At 34.2% G+C, this 23,059-nt stretch overlaps 1 protein-coding gene across 1 annotated transcript in view; it reads right to left on the bottom strand.

Moving 5' to 3' along the window:
* Positions 1–23,059, bottom strand: part of GSTCD (glutathione S-transferase C-terminal domain containing) — a 124,910-nt gene that overhangs the window by 18,992 nt on the left and 82,859 nt on the right. Inside the window, 3 exon segments of the mRNA XM_025465806.3 lie at positions 8,033–8,161; positions 10,181–10,225; positions 10,379–10,494. Coding sequence (XP_025321591.2) covers positions 8,033–8,161; positions 10,181–10,225; positions 10,379–10,494 — 290 coding nt within the window.

The following is a 23,059-nucleotide window of genomic DNA, read 5'->3' as shown; positions in this document are numbered from 1 at the left end:
GCCTGACGTGGGACTCGATCCCAGATCTCCAGGATCAGGCCCTGAGCTGAAGGCGGTACTAAACCGCTGAGCCCCCCCGGGCTGCCCTGAAATACATTTCTTGAGACATTAACGTTTTCGTTATTACTTTCCCACTTGATGGATTGATTAGGTATAGAATCTTAGGTTAGATATTTTCCTTCAGAATTTTCAAGACATTGTTTCACTGTCTTCTAGCCTTCCATTGTTGCTATTGAGAATTGTGTTGGCATTTTGATTCCAATTTTTTTCATATGGCTTCCCCATTTTTTTTTCCCCTCTATCTGGAAACTATTAGGAACTTCTTTTCATCCTTGATGTTCTAAAATTTCACAATACACCTTGGTTTGTCATTTTTCAAATAGGCTTTTTATTTATTTTTATTGAAATATAACTAACATACAGTGTTACCTTAGTTTCAGGTGTACAGTATAATGATTCAACAATTCTATTCATTACTCAGTGTTCAAGATAAGTGAATTCTTGGTCCCTTTATCTATTTTACCTCTCTCTATGCCACCTCCCCTCCCATAACCACCAGTTTGCTCTCTGTATTTATGGTTTATTTTATTTTTTTTGTTTTGTTTCTTAAATTCCATGTATGAGTGAAATCATATGGTATTTGTCTTTCTCTGGTTGACTTATTTCACTTAACATAATACCCTCTAGATCTATCCATGTTATTGCAAATGGCAAGATCTCATTCTTTTCTATGGCTTGGTAATATTCCATTATGTATAAGTGTTGTGTATATATATATTTTAAAGATTTTTATTTATTTATTTGAGGGAGATAGAGATAGACATAGAGAGAGCATGAGTGGGGAGGAGAGGGAGAGCAGACTCCCTGCTAAGCAGGGAGCCCCACATGGGACTCGATCCCATGACCTCGGGATCACAACCCTAGTCGAACGCAGACACTCAACTGACTGAGCCACCCAGGCGCCCTGTGTGTGTATATCTTTATGCATTCATTTATGAATGGACACTTGGCTTGCTTCCATATCTTGGCTATTGTAATAAGGCTGCAATAAACATAGGGCTGTATATATCTTTTCAAATTAGTGTTTTCACTTTCTTTGGGCAAATACCCAGTAGTGGAATTAATGGATCATATGGTAATTATACTTTTAAATTTTTGAGGAAATTTCATATGGTTTTCCACAGTCACTGTGCCAATTTACATTCCCACTAACAGTGCACAAGGATTCCTTTTAATTCACATCCTTGTGAATACTTGTTATTTCTTGTCTTTCTGATTTTAGCCATTCTGACAGGTATAATAAGGTGATCTCTCATGTGGTTTTGATTTGCTTTTCCCTAATTAGTTATGTTGAGCATCTTTTCATGTTTCTGGTGGCCATATGGATGGCTTTTTTGGAAAAAGATCTATTCAGGTCCCCCACCCATTTTTAATCAGATTATTATTTTTCTTGGTAACGAGTTGTATAAATTCTTTATATATTTAGGGTATTAACCCCTTATCAGATATATAATTTGCAAATATCTTCTCCATTCAGTGGGTTGTCTTTTGTTTTGTTGATGGTTCCCTTCATTGTGCAAAAGTTATTTTATTTTGGTGTAGTCCCAATAGTTTGATTTCCCTTGCCTGAGGGGACATCTAGAAAAATATTTCTATGATCAATGTCAAAGAGATTACTGCCTATGTTTTCTTCTAGTTTTATGGTTTTAGGTCTCACATTTAGGTCTTTAATCTATTCTGAGTTTATTTTGGGGTATGGTGTAAGAAAGTGGTCCAGTTTCATTCTTTTGCATGTAGCTGTTCAGTTTTCCCAACAGCATTTTTTGAAGAGGCTGTCTTTTTCCTAGTATATGTTCCTGTCTCTTTTGTTGTAGTTGTTGTTTTGCCACGTAAGTGTGGGTTTATTTCTAGGCTCTCTTCCTGTTCCATTGATCTATGTGTCTATTTTTGTACCAGTACCGTACCGTTTTGATTGCTATAGCTTTCTGGTAGTGGTGTTTTTTTTTTTTTTTTTTTAAGATTTATTTATTTGAGAGAATATGTGTGCATATGTGCACGCATAGGGAGAAGGCCGAGGGAAAGAATCTTCAAGCAGACTCCAAGCTGAGTGTGGAGCCCAAAAAAGGGCTCAGTCTCATGACCTATAATATCATGACCCATGAGATCATGACCTGGGTTGAAACCAAGAGTTGGACGTTTAACAAATTGAGCCACCCAGGCACCCCAAAAGTGGTCTGTTTTAATTAAGAGAAACCCTTCATTATTGACACATTTTCTTATATTAGTTCTTGGATATTTTCCTTCCCACCATTTTATGTTTTTTCTTTCTAGTTGTCCTATTCCTGAGGTATTGGACTCTGTAGACTGAATCTCTAATTGTTTATTAAAATGCTTATTTCAGTTTCTATTTCTTTTTTTGGTTCTATTTTTATAGGTGATATCCTATACTTCATCTTTTAGATTTTCTACTTGTGGTTTTGGTTTCTTTTTTTTCAATTTTGGTTAACATATTTTTAATTTCCAAGAAGTCCCTTCTTGTTCTCTGTTGGTTTATCTGCCTCCCCCCCCCTTCATTCTATCCTTTTTTCATTCATGTAATATCTTCTCTGATCTCTCCATGAATGAGATCCTTTGTTATGTTTGTTGCTTTGGTCTCTATCTTCTATTTTGGAAGTTTTCCATGTTTGATATTCCTTGGCTGTCAGTTCATATTAAAGAGTGATCACTAAAACTAAAAGGTTGACTGGAAGTACTAAATGAAAGGCTTGAAGACTGGTGGGCTTCACTAGTGACTGAGTGATCAGGTGGCTAGCTGCCTTTTTTTTTTTTTTTTTTTTAAATTACAGCTATAAAGAGATCCATCATTTAGTGTGCAGATTCTCACTGAGTTCTTGTTTTCAGTATGGCACAGCACCCTTGCCCTCCTCTATGCCCAGTATCCCTGTATTTTGAGCATCTCTGGCTCAGTTTTTTCACAGAAAAAAGCTCTAGTTTCTTGCAGGAGTCAGGGAGTATACACAAGATAGAGGTAGGAATCTGGGTCTCTAAATATTATTTTTAATTAAACATGATTTCAGCTCTTTCTTATCCCCTGTCTCTGAGGTTTCTGGCATTCTGAATCCTTGACATTTTCTGGGATTCTGAGAGCAAACTGACTTGCTTCCTGATAGTCACTCCCTCTCCTCACTCATTTCAGTTTGATCTTCCTCTTTTCTACTCAACTTACCATTTTTCTTTAGTCTGCTTTCTGCCTTCATCTATTGTGGTTCAAGTTACAGAATCTTGAATGTAGGCTCATCAAAAATGGAGTATGAGTCTTCTGTTTTTTGTTCTTCTTGTTATTTGGGGATCTGATCTTCCTTGGAGACAAGGGGGTTAAAATATTTCTATCTGCTTTCTTCACCTGGGAAGTCCTCCATTTTGTCTAAATGATTCTTCAAAATTGTGTCTGTAGACTATATACTTCCTCAAGTTCCTTTTACTTTAAAAACAAGGATTATATAAATTACTGATCAAAAGTGCTACTGAATCACATTGTATAATTGCATATGCTTCTAATTGTAAAGTAACATATATAACTAGAAATAAACTTGTAATTAAGCACTCAGCACTGATAAACCATAAACAATCATATTAAAATTGTTATGGGTAAGATAAAAAACATAAATACATAGCTCAAAAGTAAACCATTTTGAGATTTTTATATATATTGACAATATAGAAAATAGTCACCAATACTGTTAGAAATCAATACCTTATCACCTGGTTCAGAAGACTCTGTTACTGTTGGAATTATCCAGCTAAAACATTTTGATGGCAAGGTTAACACTGACTTTTTTTTTTTTTTTTTTTTTTTAGTGCAGTGTGTTTTTCCATAGTCATGGTCCTTTCTATAATATTGTTTGACAACAGGTTTTTTGTAATATTGTTTGAGAGCATTTGTATTAATACACATTGTAAGTTAGGTCTTAAAAAGCATAATCTTGTAAAGTAGGTTTTCACAATAATGAAGATTGTTTATCCTGCATTAGATAAGAAGGCAATACACAGACCTCTTTTTTAAAAAAAACCTTAAATTGGGACGCCTGGGTGGCTCAGCAGTTTAGCTCCTGCCTTTGGCCCAGGGCAAGATCCTAGAGTCCTGGGATTGAGTCCCACATTGGGTTCCCTGCATGGAGCCTGCTTCTCCCTATGCCTGTGTCTCTGCCTCTCTCTCTTTCTCTGTGTCTCATGAATAAATAAATAAAATATTTAAAAAAGAAAAAAAAACAGTCTTAAAAAGGCCACTTGTGAAGCAATTTTTAAATTTTCCTTTAAAGGTTGGTAATCAATACATAGTGTCTCAGTTTGGTCTATTATTTAAAAAAAAATTACCATACAGTAGGTAGCTTAAACCGCAAACATTTACTGCAGCTCTGGTGGTGGAAAAGTCCAAGATCAGGGTGCTGGCGATCTAATGTCTAGAGAGGGACCCCTTTGTGGTTTGCAGATAGAGGGGATGAAAGAAGCTCTCTTGTCTTACAAGAGTACTAATTCCATTCAGGAAGGCTCCACCTTCATGACCTAATTACCTCCCAAGCCCCAGGTCTTAATTCCATTATGTTAAGGGTTAGGAATTCAACATATGCATTTTTTGAAAGAGGACACAAACATTCAACTCATAACATACTTAATTCAGCACCATGCAGCTGCATATATTGAAACTGGGAGGAAAAAATACCTTCTTGGATGTTTCTTAATTTTGAAAAAACTTTTAAATTTTCCTCAGGACATGAATAGTCATTATAATCAAAATGAGAATAAGCCAACTACAACTATTGGGGGTGCTTGGGTGGGTGGCTCAGTCATTGTGCTAAGTGGGGAATCTGCTGGAGATTCTCTCCCTCTACCTTTCTCCCTGCTTGCACATACTCTCTCTCTCTCAAATAAATAAATCTTTAGAAAAAAAATAATACATACTTGTTTTGAAAGAAAAAGATATAGATTTTATATGTTCAGAATTCTTTTAGATACGGTATACTAATCCTTAGGGATCTATTAGCCTTTCTTGGCTAAATAAGCTATCTATCTCTCTATAATATTAAACACATATTTATTCTTCTATCTTTATTGCTTACATTATCATGAGTATAAAAGCAACATGTTAAATTAGAGGTATTTTGAAAATATGGAAAGAAAAAAATATTATCACATAGTATATAGAGATAGCTACCTTTAAAAAAATCCATATTAGCATATTCTTCCCATCTTTTTTAAGTGCAGAGATCACACTGTACAGTAAAGCGGCCCAATTTATTGAGTGCTACCTAAATGGCAGACAACCTGCTAAGTGTTTCACATACGTTATATCAATATCCTATGAGTCAGCTATTTTATGCCTAGTTTATATATGGAAAAATTGATTAGGATTAGTGAGTTTAAATAAGTTGCCCAGAGTCATGCAGCTAGTAAGTGCCAAGCTGAGATTTTGGCACAAATTACCCAATGTTAAAATCCACACTCTTTATCATTATGTTTATTTTGTTTACCATTATAACTAATTTTTCATGTCATTAATAAATCATTGCAAATATCATATAAAGTAAAAAATATAAAACTCCTGTATAATTAGGCTTATCTCATGGAAGCTCTGCAGTCGAAGAGTAGAATATTTTTTTTAGCCTTTGCAAAATTTAAGAGCAAGGATGGCATATCACTGTTGTTCAAGTTAAAATTTACTTTGAATTTTTTATAAGCTTATTAGGCATTTGTATTTCTAAAGAACCAAAAACTACATGCTGACTCTTTGGAACAAACGCAGTGTCATCTCATTGATTCTGAATATATTGGGCAGGTGCAGTAGGTGGAAGTGTTGGAAGACCTAATTAAAAGATCTGAAAATATTTAGATTTGTTCCTTTCCTTATTTCAGATCAAACTAGTTTAACAAAGTTAGTAAATCTTTTCATTTTTGTCTGCTGTAGGTTGTTATCTTAACAGAAGTATGGCTAACAATTAGTATTTTAATTCTTATATATAAATAATTTGCTTAAAGTTCCTAAACATAGTTGATTCTAAATTTTAAAATTCTCTCCTTAAAATCTGGTTTACTGGGCAGCCCCAGTGGCTCAGCGGTTTAGTGCTGCCTTCAGCTCAGGGTTTGATCCTGGAGACCCAGAATTGAGTCCCACGTCAGGCTCCCTGCATGGAGCCTGTTTCTCCCTCTGCCTGTGTGTCTGCCTCTGTGTGTGTGTGTGTGTGTGTCTCATGAATAAATAAATAAAATCTTAAAAAAAATCTGGTTTACATTACTATTTTTAAGAAAAATAGTAAAAGAAAAAATATTTACTAAGCAAAGATAAATGCTAACTAAACCTTTATTTGAAATATCACAAAACCATGGATTAATGCAATTTTAATGCATTTCCAATACTTATTCTGATTTCCTCTCTAGCTACACTATTTTCACTGTAATCTATTTAATATAAGAGTTGGAGCCACTGATGCATTCAGCTTGATTTATCTAGTAACAATGCCTCAATTATCCTCCTAGGGAAAATTATTTTCTTGAGAGTAAATCTAATTTTGGTTTAATCCTCCAAGTAATTTTAATTCATTTTCTATATATCTTGACAAAAGTAATTATGAAAGAAAAAAGTCATTATGAATATATTATTATGAAATGTAGAAAAAATATCACATCAAAAAGACACACATTCTCAGGTAGTGTTAGTGAATTATGACCTTGGAAGTTATAAGAATATGCCAGAATGATTTAGCACCTATAAACCACAGGAAGATAAAGAGATATATGGCTGATAAGACTGGAATTTTGTGATTTGAAAGGTGAGTAAATGGGCAGAAATTTCTTGCCACCTTAAATATTTTGCTGGTGTACTGGTAACATGGGCAATTGGTTTAATGGCTCATTTCCTGGGAGAAGCTTTGATTTTATGTCGACATTTATGTAAAATTTAAGTTGTACATAAACATATAGTTAATTTGAATTCGCTGTTTCAGATGTCTGCATTTTCCTGAATTTCCTCAATAATAGGCTTTTTTCTCTTCGTATCGGCTTGGCTTGAGATAACCAATCTAGATCATGTCTGCAACGTAAACAAATTGCATACATTTTTCCCTGTAAAAGATAACAATAAATCCCACAAATTCCCAGTAGTTGATGTTTAGGAAATGGACCTCATTGGAAAGATCATAAGAACTATGAAAGTCTGAGTTTTTATTCTGAAAAAGAGTTCCAGCTAGACTAGCCTATTATGTATGTTTTATGAACACATACAGTTGGGAATGCAGATTAGCACAACGTCCCTAGAAAGAGATTTGGCAAATGTATCCCAGTCTTAATGCATAAGATGCCCATCATAGTAATAATTATGCATTATGACAACATGAAAAAAAAAAACATGATCAATGAGTAGGGGAAAGATTTATGACAATGTTGAGTTAAAGCAAGATCCATGTAGTATGATAGTATGTCAGTAATGTTAACATATGTGTAAATATATGTTTGTATGTGTGCATAAATATAATGACCAAAGGGTTTTGATGGTAATACTGGTGATTCTTCTTTGTATTGTTATGTATTTTTCTATAGTAAACAATAGCCTTTTAAAAATAAGAAAAAATATTTAAGACAAATACAAAGAATAACAGCAACATTTCTTTATTTTTCTTTGTTATCTTTAAAAAATGTAAAATAAACTAAGGGAGGCCATTGTCATTAGAATTCAATCGTTCATTCGATTGAGAACTATTTTCAAGCATTTGCTATATGTCAAACATTGTTTTAGGCACCAGGTATTCTGCAGTGAAGAAAATAAAGCTCATATCTGGGAGAGGAACAAATGTTACCTCTACCACATACTGGTGAAGTGCTATGAATGAAATAATATTCATTAATATGCTATACTTTAGAGATAGTTGAAATAAAAAGTTATACACCTACTTAGCAGAGAATATAAAAGTATATTATCTAATTAGTCTGAGGAATATAATTTTTCTTAATTAAATTAAAGAAATTGAAATTGCTTACTTACCCCAATATTAAACATCCCTGTAAAATACTCCATATTTGCTTGAATGAACCAAATGTTGCTTAAACCTAGTTCATCACTTCTCTTCTTAGCACGGATTAAAGATAATTCCTTGTTTTCTATTAATGTAACCTAGATTTCACCCAGGAAACAACAGTATATTCAGTAACATAATTCAGACATTAGGGCAAAGTATTATTACTGTATTTCATAGCTTTAATGTAGAACATATTACACTGATCCTTATCCTCTGTCAGGAAGTATGTCCAATAATGTGGTATAAAAATGAACAAGGTCCTCAAACTCTTAAAGCTTACAAATGGAGTGATATAAGTGTAACAGGCAATTATAATACAGTTATGTGTGTAATGGAAGACATATTGCATTATCAGAGCACTCAGACTTCATGACTAAGGAAGGTTTTAGTAATTTAAGATGGAAAATAACATATTAACTGAGCCCTGAGAAATGAATAGAAATTAGCTAGAGGACTGGAGGAGTATTTCTGGCAGAGAGAGAAATATGTAAAAACGCCCAAGGGTGTGTTTGAAGAACTGAGAAAATTGGTGTAGCTGGGGCACAGTGTGTGGTGGTGATGGTGGATGGGGGGACAGGGTATAGATGGTAGACATAATTCTGGAGAGGTAATAGCAGCCAGGTCGTGTGATAAAAGAAGGTTCCATTGTTGCAATGTATACTATGGATTGGTTGGGGTGAAGGGCAACCTTCAGAAGGAAGGGCAAATGGTTAAGAGTCTCTAGGAATCCAGGCCAATGATGACTGGAGAGGATTACTGGTTTTGACAAAGAAAAGTGGGCAGAATTAAATCACTTTCATCACTATCATTCCTAGTTCTACCCTTATTTTGTCCTTATGCTTGTCTTTATGGAAAAATCCTGCATTCCTTTGTATAAAAACCTATCAGAGTATACTTGGCATCAAAGGCTTTCCAGCCATTATTCTAGCCAAGATTTCACCTTTAAAGTCTCAACATCTCTAAGTTTCTAGAACTGTGGAGAAGGGGGAAAAACACCATATCCTTGACCCTGCTTCTCCAGGGTTCTTCTTTATGAGCTTTCTTCCTCTAACTCCAACCACGAAATTGTTGCTTTCCTTGATAACAAAAACAGCTGCTAGTTTCCCCCAGGATTCCTTATTTATTTTGCCCTTTATTTTTGGAGAAAAGAAAAGAATGATACCCCCTTGCCCCCCAGCTGTCTGTTACATGTCATTCTGGCCAGTCTATGAGTTCTTCTTCACCATTTTCTTCTGTGAGGAGTCACTATAATTATTTTGCACCTTCCAGGGAGTTCATGAGCAAAGAATCTGCCCTGTTTGTTTTGTATTTTTTAAAAGTCATCAAATTCTAGACTTTTATGCTAAAAGATGATCACTGCAAGGAAATGATTTCATATGGCAGAAGACTAAAAATAATAAACTCCTAACAAATGGCGGCAATGACTGCATAAATTATGGTACATTTACTTAAAAACATACTGTGTACTTACATTTTGGTGATATTTTAATAATGATATTTAAAACTATTTGCAATAGGGAAAAAACATTTATGCTACAATACTGAGTTAAAGCTGGTGACTAAAATTATATTTACATTTTTAGCATTTGCAGCAATAAGCATCCTCATAGACAATGACTTAATGAGAACAGGGGAAGAAAAGCATTTGATGGATGACTGTGGTAAATTTGGAGTTTATTTTTTTCTTTAACAGATTTTGTTATTCTGTTACAATTTTGGTAAAATGGATAAAAATCAAGATACTAAAAGAATATGCTTAATAAGTTTCAGATGCTAGTATTTCTGGTATAAAAATATATGGACAATTAAACTAGTTTTACTATTAACTATTTTATTTAACAACAGAATGGTGTTTCCTTCTAAAAATTATTTTAAAATATAACTGTTTTATAAAAATTGAAAACTCTACTGTGATCCTACTTTAAGATTTTTAGAAGTTAAAAAAAAAAAAAAGATTTTTAGAAGTTTAGTTCAAAGAAAAAAAAATTTATGTGTGCCATATAATGTGACCTGAGTGAATGATTATACATTCAAAGAGCAGGGGTAAGACAGACCCAGCTAAGTGAACTGGGTAGTTTTCCATCGTTTCTTTTTATTGGTTATTCATATTTTACCTGGCATGATGGTAGCATGTGAGCAAGGACAATCCCGACATGGCCCTGGAAAAGGCAGAAAAAGAAACAACTTTGGTCTGTAAGGCTTTTTTCTCATTCTGAGACAGCAGCCTTGCCAAATAAAAACATGACTTTGAATATAATACAGTAAAGTCACATAGCGAAAGGCTAAAGAGAACAAAAGGAGAGATACAATACCCCGCCGCTGCAGAAATCCACAATTCTGTCACCAGGTTTGGCCTGATTTGTCACCACATAAACAAGGTTGTTTAATTGCTGCTGCTTCCTCAAAGCTCGATCACTGGACATTTTACCTAGGGAAGATAAGAGATGAAGACAATGAAATGTTAGGCATTGTGGGGTAGTGAGAAGACATTCATAGAATAGAACACTGGCATCCAGGAACAGGGTAAATGTATAAGTTTTAAATTCCACATCATCCACCAAGAGAGGACCAGAGAACTGGAATCCAGAAATGAACTCTTTCTATACATATTTTTACATTGATTCATGTCTAACTTTTCTGGCAGTAGCTATTGAAAAAAATGTTCTAGAGAGGAAACAATAAGCGAAATATTAATTGCAGAGCCATAAAATGTTCAATAAATTCACTGGATGAATAAAAATTAACAGTAATGACTGTTACTTCCTATTACCCTACCAGAGACATATTGCTAAAGATTACCTAATTCTAGTGCATTTTTAAATCTCCTTGGACAAAAGACATCTATAATACACAAAAACATTTTTATTATTTAACTGGCATCTTTGAACTCTTAATTCTTCTGGTTAGGACCACTGGAACATAGGTGTCACATTGTCTGAAATCTATCAATAGTTAGTATAGTTAGAGAGATATTAGATTTTACCATTTTGGCTTTGAAACTTCTTTTCCTCATGAGTCAGACACAGAAATCTAATGCAATTGGAGATTAAAGATAGGGCATTTCCAAGTATGAAATGCCTTGGGCCTAGCAGCATGAAAACATCTTAACTTTCCTTCAAAGCCACTAGTTAAGTCCACGAAAATAACTTCAGAAGAATGAATGAAATTATTTGTTTTTACATATTTCACATGCACTTTTTGTAAGAGCAAGATTAAGAAAATATAAGAGAGCAGATTTCATTGATATAGATAAAAGGAAAATCCAGATAATCTTTTGGCTTGATCAAAAATTATTTACAGATACCAACATTTCTCTACTCCATTTTCACAGAAAAATAGCTTGGCTTTTTTCTTTCCTTCTCTTCTCTGTTTTCCTTCTTTCTTAGGTTACTAAAATAAAAAACATTGGAACACCTTTAAGAAAAAAATGGAAAATGTGAATACAAAAATCTATATGAGAGAAAAAGATCCATAATATAATAATTCAAAGATAATATCTTTGTATATATGTACTTCTAGGTGTGTCCATAAATTCACAATGTTCTAGACACATATAAAAAATTATATATGAATCTTTCCATGTCATTGTATCTGTTTCTAGAAGTTTTAATGGCTGCATAGTATTCCACTGACTATATCTACCACACTTACATATCCAATTTCCTATTATAATGATGTGGTTTTATTATTATATAGCTAAATGATTGTACACATTCTTAGTTATTTAGCATGGCCTAATGCAAATTTCAAACATGAAGGGTATTTAAACCAATAGTCTGGTGACTTCACTTATGAAGACAGTTTCATATAGCTTTCTTTCCATTTTTCCCTAATAATATATTGTAAAAAAATTTAAACAAAATAAGTGAAGCCCCTTGTCATCCTACCCTTCCTGGATTACAACTTCTAAGAAATTATGACAATTTTCAACACAGCAAAGTTGAAAGAATCTTACAGTGAATGCCTCTAAAACCTCCACTTAGATTCTACCATTAACAGCTTACCAAGCTTGGTTTATCACATTTTTATCCATTTATCCATCCATCTATCCAACCATTCATAAATCTGCCTAATTTTTTATGGCAATGCAGTTCTGATTTGGAAGAGAAAGAGTAACAACAGGAAGGGGAGGAGAGTGAGGGAGTCAGAAGGCAAAACTGGAAAGGTATTTTTGAGCCCCGTCAGAAAGCTAGAGTCACAAATCCTGCTGTTTGATGGAACCACTGAGAAGCAAGAAATGAGCATAAACATTTTAGTCTTCATTTTGTGGGATTAACATTTCTTATCCAAAGGATCTTTATAAAGTCAAAAGGAATTACCATTTGTTAAGAACAAGGAGAAAAGAAAATTTATTTAATGGAATAACTAACATCAAGTTTGGTATCACATTTCTATTAGACATTTAGAATTATCTAACTTAGGTTTGCTTCAAAAGCAAATATTGATGAAAATCTGTTTTTCTAGCTAAGATTGCATATATAGAATTCATGTTGATATGAAGGTTGAAGGCAAAGAGGTGATTTTCAGGGTTGTGTTTAAATAGACACTTAGCTACACATAATATTCACAGATTGAGCTAAAAATACAGTAGCATGATGCTCAGATGCTTTATGAAAAGCCAACTCTAATAAAACATTCGTCCTTCCCATTCTAGTTTTATAAATATTATGAGGCTCCAGGAAACATGAATAGGATCTCAAATACATTGAGCAAGGTAATAAAGCAGTATTTTGAGATATAGTATTAATTAAAAAATCAAGTCCTACTCTCTATCTATATCCAACATTCTTGTGCCTAAGACACCGCTTATAAGCATGAATTTATAATCTATTTTTAATTTGACTAAAAATACTGGTTCTTTAAGTGTCATCATAGAAAAAGAAACCCAAGAACCAAATGACCAGATTTTTTTTTTAAATACAAACGATCTCATTTGTTCTGTGATGTAATTCTCCCACAGTGAAGTCTTCGCCTTGTCTACTTCAAGTTTGGAGGAATTTGATTATTTAGACAACTTCATGTTGTTTGCATTGTCCAGAAAGAAAATATGAAGGTCAAGGAATCAATTTCTAAGCAAAGGAAGAGCACCATTAGAACATTAGCACATTAGAACACCAACATAAAAAAAACAAAAACAAAAACAAAACAAAACAAAACCCACCAGCATCAGGGGATCCCTGGGTAGCTCAGTGGTTTAGCACCTGCCTTTGGCCCAGGGCGTGATCCTGGAGTCCTGGGATTGAGTCCCATGTGGGACTCCCTGCAGGGAGCCTGCTTCTCCCTCTCCCTGTCTCTCTCTCTCATGAATAAATAAAATCTTAAAAAAGAACACCAGCATCCCTTATGCAGGGCAATAGACAGTGAAACCCAGGTCCCATCCCCAGGGTAGCTATGGTTTTCATACTTAGGCACCTACTACTCTCAGGAACTGTCTGTATGCCGAGGACACACTTCAAAGTGAATACAACATAGTCCCTGTCCGTTAGGGAGCTCTCTTAAGAGTATCTAAAAGGGAGTTGTGGGTGTTCATTACATGCAAATGTATACGTGCTGAAAATAAAGGACTAATTGAGACATCACAGAGAGCTTTACAGAGACTTGAGCCGTTTCAGCCGAGTCTTAAGGAGGAACAGAGACTTGCCAGATAGAAAGGCAAGGGAAAGCATACTAAGAACAAGATGGCATATATTTAGGAGAAAACCACAATTGGCTCATGTGCTTGAAAATGAGGATTGGTGAAGAAGTGGCAAAGCATGAGACAGACCTGAAAACATGGGCAAGACCAGATGGGAAGGAGCTTGCTTGTTATTCTGCCTCTTTGCACTGTAGAGAGAACGTGGCCTCTAATGTTTAATGTGTTTAGAGCTCCTTAGAGACCAGTTCTACTTGAATAGACAGCATGGTTATTTTTACATTATTACATATTATAGATGTTCTTTTTTGTTTTTTATGTATATATTTTTTATTGGAGTTCGATTTGCCAACATATAGTAGAACACCCAGTGCTCATCCCCAGATGTTCTTTTACAGTGCTAGCCTGCATCATTTTTATTCAGGATAGAGTATACCCTCAAATCAAATCAGATTATTAATAGAATTCTCTGGAGCATTCAACCTCAACTGATGCTAATTGTCATTATGTCATTTAATTAAGAAAATGAAATAGAATCAACTAATTGGAATTCATGGACTCATTTTGAACCTGGTGTTCTAGATCAAGAAAGCTCTTCTTCTCACTCTCCTTCCCAGGGTCTCTTCTCTTGGTATTGCTCTGAAATGCTATGCTCACTAGGTCCTGTCTTTTGTGCCATAGCTTGTCATTGACCATGCTTTTCCAGTTTACAAAACTAAAGTCCCTTTCACATCTACCTACTTAAATATCTCTTCTTTGCTTGAAATACCTTTAAAGGCACCTGTCATAAGAAAAAAGTTTTTGATTTCTTGGCAAGAAAACAAGACCTCTAGTGACTTGAGCCCTGTTACTTGAGCAAACTCACCTTTGGGAACTTTCCTATATATCTCCTATATTCCAGTCTTTCTGAACAATGAATAGTTCCTTGAATTTATCAAGGTCAGTGAGGTGGCGCCTTTTACAAATTTGTTCCCTCTGCTCGAAACCTATTTGCTTGCTTTAGAACCTCAGGAACCTTACCTGCTAGCTTTCCATGCTCCTGATTACATTTACATTTAGTATTTTGTAATAAATTTTTTAAAAAGACAAAGTTACTTTTTCAAACATTCTGTACTACCCAAAATAATTAATCTTTTATACTATAAAGTATTAGTATTGTTAAATAGTGAAAACATTTTATTATAAACTTCTGGGTATTTATCTGAAGAAAGTAAAAACACTAGCTCAAAAAGATATCTGCATCCCTATGTTCACTGCAGCTCTATTTACAATAATCAAGATATGAAGAACATCTAAGTGTTCATCAATGAGTGATGGATAAAATGTGGTAGACAGATACACAATTAAATATTATTCAGCTATACAAAACAATGAAATCTTGCCATTTGAAATAACATGGTGGGACCTTAGGGCATATGCTAAATGAAGTAAGTCAGATAAGTACAATATGATTTCCCTTACATGTGGAATCTAAGAGAGTAGTTTGGTGGTTGCCAGAGGCAGGGATGGGGGTGGGCAAAATGTGAGAAGGGAGCCAAAGGTACAACCTCCAGTTATAAAATAAATAAGTCATGAGGATGTAATGTATAGCATGGCAACCACAGTTAATAATATTGTATTGCATATTTGGAAGTTGCTAATAAAATAGATCCTAGGAGTTTTCATCACAAGAAAAGAATTAACTATGTGTAGTGATGGATGTTAATTAATTAGACTTATTGTGGTGCTCATTTCACAACATATACAAATATCAAATCATTATGTTGTACACATGAAACTAAAATAATTCTGTCAATTATAACTCAAACTTTTTTTTAAATGATACTTAGGCACAATTAATTATATTAACTACCAAAAGAACTATTAGCTAAAATTGCTTCTGTCTCCCTGAAATAGATTCAGAAACTTGGGTCCAATTAAATGGAAAGAGGAGGCTGATAGATCACATAACAGGTGCTCAATAAGTTTGATGAATTTATTTTCTGTGCATTTAAGACAAGCTGGATTTTATTTTATTTATTTATTTTTTGACAAGCTGGATTTTAAAGGCCATATGCTTACTTCTGCATGTACTAAGCATGAAAACAAGTTAGCTATCAATGCTGTGCTTGTTGAAAAGTAAAAGAAGTCAACTACGAAACTGTTTTATATGGAAATGTAAAAGTTTCTGAGAACTTTGGTGAGGGAATAAAAAGATAGCTACTTAAAGCTATATCAAAAAAGCTAGACAAAAATAAATTCAAAATGGATGAAAGACCTAAATGTGAGACAGGAAACCATCAAAATCCTAGAGGAGAACACAGGCAGCAACCTCTTTGACCTCAGCCACAGCAACTTCTTATTAGATAACTCACCTAAGGCAAGGGAAATAACATACTGGGACTTCATCAAAATAATAAGCTTCTGCACAACAAAGGAAACAATCAGCAAAACTAAAAGGTGACCTGGAATGGGAGAAATTATTTGCAAATAACATATCTAATAAAGGATTAGTATCCAAAATATATAAAGAACTTATAAAAACTCAACACCCAAAGAACAAATAATCCAATTAAGAAATGGGAAGAAATGAGCACTCATTTTTCCAAAGAAAACATCCAAATGGCTAACAGATATGTGAAATGATGCTCAACATCACTCATGATCAGGGAAATACAAATTAAAACTACAATGAGACAGGTACTAGGCTCACAACTGTCAGAACAGCTAAAATCAACAACATAAGAAACAGGTGTTGGTGAGGATGTTAAGAAAGGGAAACCCTCTTACACTGTTGGTGGGAATGAAAGCTGGTGCAGCCACTCTGGAAAACAGTATGTAGATTCCTCAAAAAGTTAAGAATAGAACTACCCTATCATCCAGTAATTGCACTACTGGGTATTTATCCAAAAAATCCAAAAATACTAATTCAAAAGGATATATGCATCCCAATGTTTATAGCAGCATTATCAACAATAGCCAAATTATGGAAACAGCCCAAATGTCCATCGACTCATGTATGGATAAAGAAGTGGTAAGTATATACAATGGAATATTACTCAGCTATCAAAAATAAATCTTGGCATTAGTGATGATACGGATGGAGCTAGAGAATATGATGCTAAATGAAATAAGTCAGAGAAAGACAAATACCAATGATTTCACTCATATGGAATTTAAGAAACAAAACAAATGAGCATAGAGGAAAAAGAGGGGCAAAACAAGAAACAGACTCTTACTGACAGAGAACATACTGAGAGCTACTGGAGGGATGTGGGTGGGCGAAATGGGTTAAATAGGTGACGGGGATTAAGGAGGGCACCTGTTTGGACGAACACCAGGTGTGGTATATAAGTGTTGAATCACTAAATTATACACCTGAAACTAATATGACACCGCATGTTCACTAACTGGAATTTAAATAAGAACTTAAAAAAAAGTTAGAAAGGCAGGAATTAAATTCCTAAAGAAATTCCTGAGTTGATGTGTAAAACTAAGCAGCAACATAAAGTTTATACTTTAGGTTAGTGCAATTTTGTTTTAAATTTTAGACATGACTTATTGGAAATCTTAAACATTTCAAATAGTCCTTTTGATTTACATTTTTCAAAGTTAGTTGCAGACTAGCATCACTAATCCTCTTAGCCATGCTAACCTCACAGTGACAACTTTCTTGCAACAATGGATACTAATTATCTGATAACTTTTTTCCTCTTTTCCCTACTTGTTCACACATTCCACAGTGCAGTCTATGAAATCAACAATTGTGTAACAATGTGATGGTTATTTTCACTCTGATAATTTTGTTATTCACAGTATTAGAGCATTCAAAAATTATTAGAAATTCAAAATGCTAAAAAGAGACCAATTTATTCCTCTCTAAATTGAAGAATAATGACCTCACAAATACCTTAATTATTTGCCAATGAAACAACCAATGAACCTGACCTACAAAGAACTGTTCTAGACAATGTTAGGGACACAAAGATCTATTATACTTGGTCTCTGCCCTTAGTAAAGTTATGTTTTGTATAATTAGTACAAAATGTTTGATTTGAGCTTAGAAAATATATTGTATTAACCACATTGTACAAGATATTTTAATGAAATTTTAACAGCTATAAGTTACAAAAATACAATTATATTTCATCAAAGTTTCTAAAATGGTTGATAATACTTTTTGTTTATACGATGTTTTGCAGTTTATTAAATGCTTGCATATTTGATATATAATCCAATCTTAAAACTGTCAGGTCGTCAGAGTGGATGGCATTTTCCTTATTTTACAAATGAGGACACTGAGCACTAATGAGGTTGTTCAAACTTAGCACTTGCTCAAAGACACATACCTGGTAAGTAGTAAAGCTGGTACTCCCACCAAAAATTTCTATATGCCAGGTTCAGTCTTCTTCCTGCTATGACTTGATCTCTCTTACACAGATGATTCTGATTAATTGTGATATCAGAATTTCAGCACTGGTACTGTTTTTTTAAAGATTTTATTTATTCATTCATGAAAGACACAGAGAGAGAGAGAGGCGAATACACAGGCAGAAGGAGAAGCAGGCTCCATGCAGGGAGCCTGATGTGGGACTCAATCCTGTGACTCCAGGATCACACCCTGGGCCAAAGGCAGGCGCTAAATTGCTGAGCCACCCAGGGATCCCCTGGTACTTTTTTTTAGTGTGAGAGTTCAAGGAAATGAAGTGCTTTCTAGGAGGAAAATAAGGGATTTCCCTAAAAATTCCATCTTAGGGGGTAAAATGTTCTTTAGAATCAGTCATAAAATGCAGTTTATTTCAGTTTTTCCTTTAAGTAAAATTTCCAAGCACAGGCTTACCAGTAAAAAAGATTAAGTTTTGGACTCAATATTTTGGAATATATCACTGAGGCATTATTTGGAGGTCTCATAAGTCACTCTGTTTAATGAATTGACCTTTGAGGGTCACTCTTCCCAGAAAGAGACCATTTCCTCACCTTGGGACTGTACCAACCTTTTCGATTTTATAGAAAAGTGACATGAGGAGGTTGAGCAATCAATTTGTTGCAAAATCGGATTATCCAGGAGGAATGAAATGAAAATAGATTGGAAAGATTTTTCCTGTTACAGTACTGCAGATGCTGTCCAAATATGGCATGCACCTTTACTCTTCTATATCCAGTTCTAGAGCATCTTTAAAAAACTGATAACTAAAAAAAATATTTAAGCAAAATGCTGGGTTAAGGGACAAAGTTGGAGAAAATATAGTTACATTATTTGTCAAATCAAAACTTGTTTTGTTTATAGAAGGGATTAAATACTGTAAACAGTGGAAATTTTAAAACCTTTTAAAAACTGCTATTTTTTTTCTCTAAGATGAATAAAACATTTTGACTTCAGAATACCAGATCCTTGAGTTAATTGAACACATATATTTTCATTCCATTTAACTGCTATTTACACCACACAAAGTAAACATTACTTTGTCCTGGATTCAGTTTTTTTTAAAAAGTCACAATATCTTCCAAGTTGCCCACAAGACCAAGTAGAAATGCTTTAGAACAAAAACATTAACTCTAGAAAATAGGTATTTATTTCTTCTCCCTCTTTCAGAGGCTTATGTTAACAATGGTAAGGTATTTTAATAGTTTTATTAACTTTTTGAAATCATTCAAATAATCCTCAATTTGGCTTCAAATGTGGTACGTTTCACAATATTTAGGTTAAGTGATACTCTAGTAGCTCAAAATGGTGAGTGTTAACTTTCCCAGAGTCAAGCAATTTCAAAAAACAGCTTCTTTTGTGCATAATATTCTAATTTCTGCTATGATATGACCTACAGATTTTTCTTATTTGATTTTTTTATTGAAAAGATGAAAATGATGAATATCTAAGGTGACATGATCCCAAATTCTTTGATAATATTAATTCTACATTATAGAATTCCCATTAAGAGGTGGTTTCTATGCCTGTTCCCTTGAATCTGAACTCTATGATTGCTTGATCAGTGTAATACAGAAACAACAATGTCCATTTCCGGCAGCTTCCACTGCTCTGTCTTTTCAGTCATTTGCTCTAGGAACACAGCACCCTGCTCTAGGAAGCTAAGCCTGCCCAGCTGATGCTGTGTAAACAGACAAGATTTCCCAATGAGCCCTACCAAGATGCAGATTTGTGAATAAAATCAATAATTGTTATTTAAAGGCACTAAGCTTTGCAGTGATTTTTTAGGTAGAAATAGATGACTAGAATGACATCCTACCGTTGGGCTTTTAAGGATTATCATCATTGAAAAGTATTATGAAGGCACCTACCTATCATGAAATGGTGCTAGGTAGAATGACAGTAACCAATATAAAGAATGGTTATTATACGTAAAAGTGAACACTCCAAGGCAGTGGTATTCATTACAAGTTACATAGGTACCATACAAACTCAAAGGCAGTCTTAAATTTCAATTCTACTGTTCCTTTTCTTTTTTAATGGTCTCAAACCTTGTGAGCCTAACTTACAAGGAAGAACATTAAAGAATGTTGGACTTCCACAGCAAGGGATGGTGGAGAGAAAAAGACTGTGGGAACTAACACACAGCAATAGGCATGGGTAGGGGATGGAGACAGTGATCCAAATTAGAATTCTGAAGAAACTCAATCTGGTCAAGTATTGGTATTCACAAAGGTCTAGCAACAGTAGTCTTAAGCAGTGGTCCAGCCAGTATAGTTTAGGAAAAGGGAAGAAACACAAAGGGTCAGAAAAAGGAAGGTCATACCATTGATAACATGTAGGTGGTCAGGCCCTATCCTAAGTCACAAGAGATGACAGATCTAAAAGAGTTAAGCTACACTGGAACTGAGCCACTTAGGAGATAAGAGTTTACTGACATATAAGTTCAGGGCCTGAGTAGGACAGTGGAAGGCAGGAATTGATATTTTTTTCCTAAACTGGAATTTTGGATTTCCCTCCTTTTCTTTGATTTTTTTCATTATCACCTCTACAGATTAGTTTATTAAATTAGCACATATTTTAAAAACATTTACCAAGGTGCTAGGACACAATAGAGAACAAAGCAGATTATTATATTGCAGTGAAAGGAGTTTGACAATAAAAAATCAAATGATAAATGATAAGGAGAAAATTAAAATAAAATATGGTTGAAATTAACTTGGTGAATATTGTTAGATTAGATAATGAGGAAATGCCTTCTTGAGCAGGTAACAAAACTGGGATCTGAATGACAAGAAGTAGCCATGAGAAGTAAGTGAAAAAGTACTCCATACGAAAGGAACTGTTAAAGGAGCCATCACGTAGAGACAAGGCAGGGATATTTAACGAAGACAATTACAATTATATTTACTCTCATCATATATATGTGTGTATATATGTGCATATATGTGTGTGTATATATATATATATACATATATATAGTTACTGAATGGATATTCTTATTTACTGGTATTAGGACTACTGAATGATTACAATGTGCTAAGGATGTTTTATTTATTATTTCAGTCCTTTGTCATGAGGTTGGTACTGTTACTACAATTCAGATAAATAAATGTGAACTAAAATAATAAAGTAACTCACTTGGTCACATAGTTACTCCATGGTAGAGCCAGGGTTTGAATTTTGCCAGTCTTGCTTCAGAGCCTGTGTTTCTATCTACTACCCCAGAAATCACAAATTCTTAACAGTAAAATAGTTTTGAACAGGACCCAAATATATATATGATTACCAATTTGTTTGTTACATATTAATAAAGTTTAAAGTCTGTTTTAGAAAAAATAAGTATGCATTATTGCTGCTTCCTTGTGTGGTATAGATATGTTTCATCTATATTTCTGACACCAGAGAAATTTTCATTATTATTGAACATTTTTCTTTTATATTTTGGTAATATATACCTAATTCTAATCTCAAAATCAGTATGAAAGTCATACTAAAGTCAAATTTTCAGAAAAATACCAAACGTAAGGAGTGCTGGACTTGAAGCCTATGTATATAAATGGCTTCACTTATTAAAAAAAAAATTCTTCGGGACTTATCTGGTTACTGTACATTCAGGGTAAGTGCTCCATGAGAAAGAGGCAGAGAGAGAGACATAGGGAGATGTATCTTTCTAAAAAGAAAGTTTACCTATCCTAAATTACTTCAGCTTTACTTCAGATTCTTCTGTGTTTCTGAAAATTCTTTTTAATGATTGAATCTAAGAAGCATTCCTTGAACAAGCCAATGTCAAGTGTGCTGTGATTATTTTGGTTTTCTGTTTGGTTGGTTCTTTACTTTTTTGTATATACACTTGTGCATACCCATGCACTATAGTTTTTAATCAGCTATTGACCACTACAATTGCACCTACAAGTCTGAGCTGTGAAGACACAGAAGAATTAGCATTGATTATACTTTGATTGTGGAACACTGGTCCCTCCAGATATTAAGAGAGATTGGGAGGGAGAAAAAGTGGCTTCCACCATCAGATAGTCTTAGGAAATTCACACATTATCCAATTTTTTTGGAGAATCACAATGCCCATTGGCATAATAAAGGCTCTAAGGAGAATCAGTATAGAAACATAGTGTTTCCCAAAATCATCTGACAACTGAATGTTATTACTATCTAGTTTTCTATAGGAACCATTTTAGGAAATATTGCTAAAAAGGGGCACCTGGGTGGCTCAGTTAGTTAAGTGTCTGGTTCATGTAATGATCCCAGAGGTCCTGGGATTGAACCCTGACGTAGGCTCCCTGCTCACTGAGGAGTCTACTTCTCCCTCTCCCTCTGCCCCTCCTGGCACCGCCCCCTTGTGTTCTCTCCTTCTCTTTCTCTCAAATAAATAAACAAAATCTTTTAAAAAAAACTACTAATCCTTCAAAATCAGTTCCAGTGAATGCAGTGAGTCAACAAAGACACAAAACCAGATTCTGCAGACTTCAAAACTTTCCACTTCAGGACAACTCTGTCTCCTAGGAGCCTCCAGAAATTACACAGAATATATACAAAACCTAGTCACATGCTAGTTAGTCTCAAGAGACTGAGTCATCAATAAAAAGGAACCAAAGGCACCAAAAACATTTTTCTTGAGAATGAGTTATAAAATCTATGTTTGAAAGCTTGAAGACATTAGCCATCATAATATATTTTCTTAAATATTAATTTAGGAAAGAAAGTGATGTAACATATTTAATGTAAACTTCTGAAATATTCTGAGAACAAGGACTCATAGTGTCCATCACAGTTAAAATAGATGCATTATTTAATTATATGTACTGAAATAGCTAAGTGATTATAAGAACTCGACAATAATGCTTGAAATTTAACATTTCTAGATACCCAGTGAAATATACAGTATGAAAATCTAAATATCCTCCCTAGTAAATACCCTTAAAATCTACCAGTCTCTATCTG

The sequence above is a fragment of the Canis lupus genome, chromosome 32, assembly GCF_003254725.2.
Source record: "Canis lupus dingo isolate Sandy chromosome 32, ASM325472v2, whole genome shotgun sequence".
In the NCBI taxonomy this organism is placed as follows: domain Eukaryota; kingdom Metazoa; phylum Chordata; class Mammalia; order Carnivora; family Canidae; genus Canis; species Canis lupus.
This window is presented reverse-complemented; position numbering and strand designations above follow the sequence as displayed.